This window comes from Cladophialophora immunda, assembly GCF_000835495.1.
Source record: "Cladophialophora immunda strain CBS 83496 unplaced genomic scaffold supercont1.172, whole genome shotgun sequence".
Classification (NCBI taxonomy): domain Eukaryota; kingdom Fungi; phylum Ascomycota; class Eurotiomycetes; order Chaetothyriales; family Herpotrichiellaceae; genus Cladophialophora; species Cladophialophora immunda.
In genome coordinates, this window is record NW_015622712.1 from 991 (window position 1) to 2,672 (window position 1,682).

At 48.7% G+C, this 1,682-nt stretch overlaps 1 protein-coding gene across 1 annotated transcript; it reads left to right on the forward strand.

Moving 5' to 3' along the window:
• Nucleotides 1–234: 234 nt before the first annotated feature.
• PV07_12813 (uncharacterized protein) lies at nucleotides 235–1,672 on the forward strand (the record flags this gene model as incomplete). Its single annotated transcript, XM_016400380.1, has 1 exon — nucleotides 235–1,672. A coding segment is annotated over one exon (1,437 nt), but the record flags the coding sequence as incomplete, so codon positions are not given.
• Between the last annotated feature and the right edge of the window lie 10 nt (nucleotides 1,673–1,682).

Genomic DNA, 1,682 nt, shown 5'->3' on the forward strand with positions numbered 1-1,682 from the left:
CAGCACCGAATCCACACTCATAATATTCGATGGGATAGTAAGACAAAACGAACTGATATTATCTATCATCTCCCGGGCCAGGTCCTCTTTCCAAGGAGTAATCGAGGCTTATTTATTCCGAAGCTACCCTCGTTAATATCGCACACTCCTGAGACACCACTACCAAACCTCCAGCGCCATCAACACTCGATATTACCCACTCCAGCCTCGAATTTCCCGAACGAGGACCTCGAGATGAGAGATGCCTTGTCAAACTACCTAGAAAAGGAACAACGAGCCCTCTCGAAAATATCGTCCTCGAAAAACCTGACCTCGAAAAACAAGAGTGCATTCCTTCGAAATTCCCGATTTGAGATCTTCCACGAGAATAAGGATGTCCCACTACTCCTTGAGCTGATCACCGCGATAAATACGGAGACACCCTCGGAGACATCGACTCTCCATACGATAATAACGAGGCTCCAGTCAAAAATCTCGAATCTGATTCCACGACTGATTCGGTCTGTGCGTCTAGAGCTAAAGGAAGAGGAGGTTAGCCACTTCACCACATTTACAAAGGACTTTATCGAGCTTGAGCTCACAACACAGAGAGGATACTTCGCACTCTTCGGGGATCTCTTCGTTTTTCTCGTCCGTCTCCTAGAGTATAAAGAGCGAGAAGAGCCGGATGGGAATTATGACTACCTACAGAGTATTCACCTCTCGACCACTCTCGTGGATCATCTTCATGACCTTCAACGCGGATTATACGGCTTATTACTCGAGATATTCGAGGAACATAACGAGCAGAGCCTCCAAAATCTCGAGGCACTCGTCGTCGATATCGTTATGGACCTCTTACGCACTGAGGTTAAGTTTGAGACTACCCTAGAGTATACTACCTTCCGAAACCCAGTGATACTCTTTCTTGTCCTGCAGTCGATAAATCCGAGTGACCAGTCGTTTAAATCGGAGTCGGTGATTTCGAAGATGACCTCAAAGATCATCTACGCCTCCCGCCTCTTCCTCCTTGGCTCGATCTGGACGAAGGAGCTCCAGCAAAATCAGAATCCAGACTCGTTATTTGATGTGGCGGAGTATTATCGGACGAATCTTCCGTGGGTGACGGTATCTCATGGCCATAACTACTTTGAGGAGGTCGGACGGATTCGAAGATATCTACTTAAGGCTCTGAAAGAACGAGTCTCGGAGAACAAGCCGATTATCGATCTAGGGCTGGATACCTACCTCGTCTACGAAAAAAAATATACATTCCGCGGAATTTGCGAGCTTCACCAGCGACTGGAGAAAGACCTGCTCGACCTTCTCTTTTCTCGACTGATCCTTCTTCCGCAACGAGACCTCCCTCGCCTAAATCTAGCCGATCTCGAAGACAACTCGTCCATCTCGACTGAAGGCTATTATTTGGCGGATAACCCCTCGTTTATTCCGACGAAGGAGTATATACGGCGTCAGCTTGTCGACCCGAACTCTCCGATCTATCGGTCGCTATTTTCGAAGGGTGCGTCGAACGGGACGAGGCACTGGCGCCGCACAACAATCGTCGAGTTCTTCCGGGCACGCCAGGCCTTTATAAAGCTCTTCCTGTTGGCCGCGCACCTGGCGAGCGGAAGCCCTCTACGAGGAACGGAGTGGGAGTATACGACCTATCGAAATATTCGAGGTACCGATAGTAATGTTCG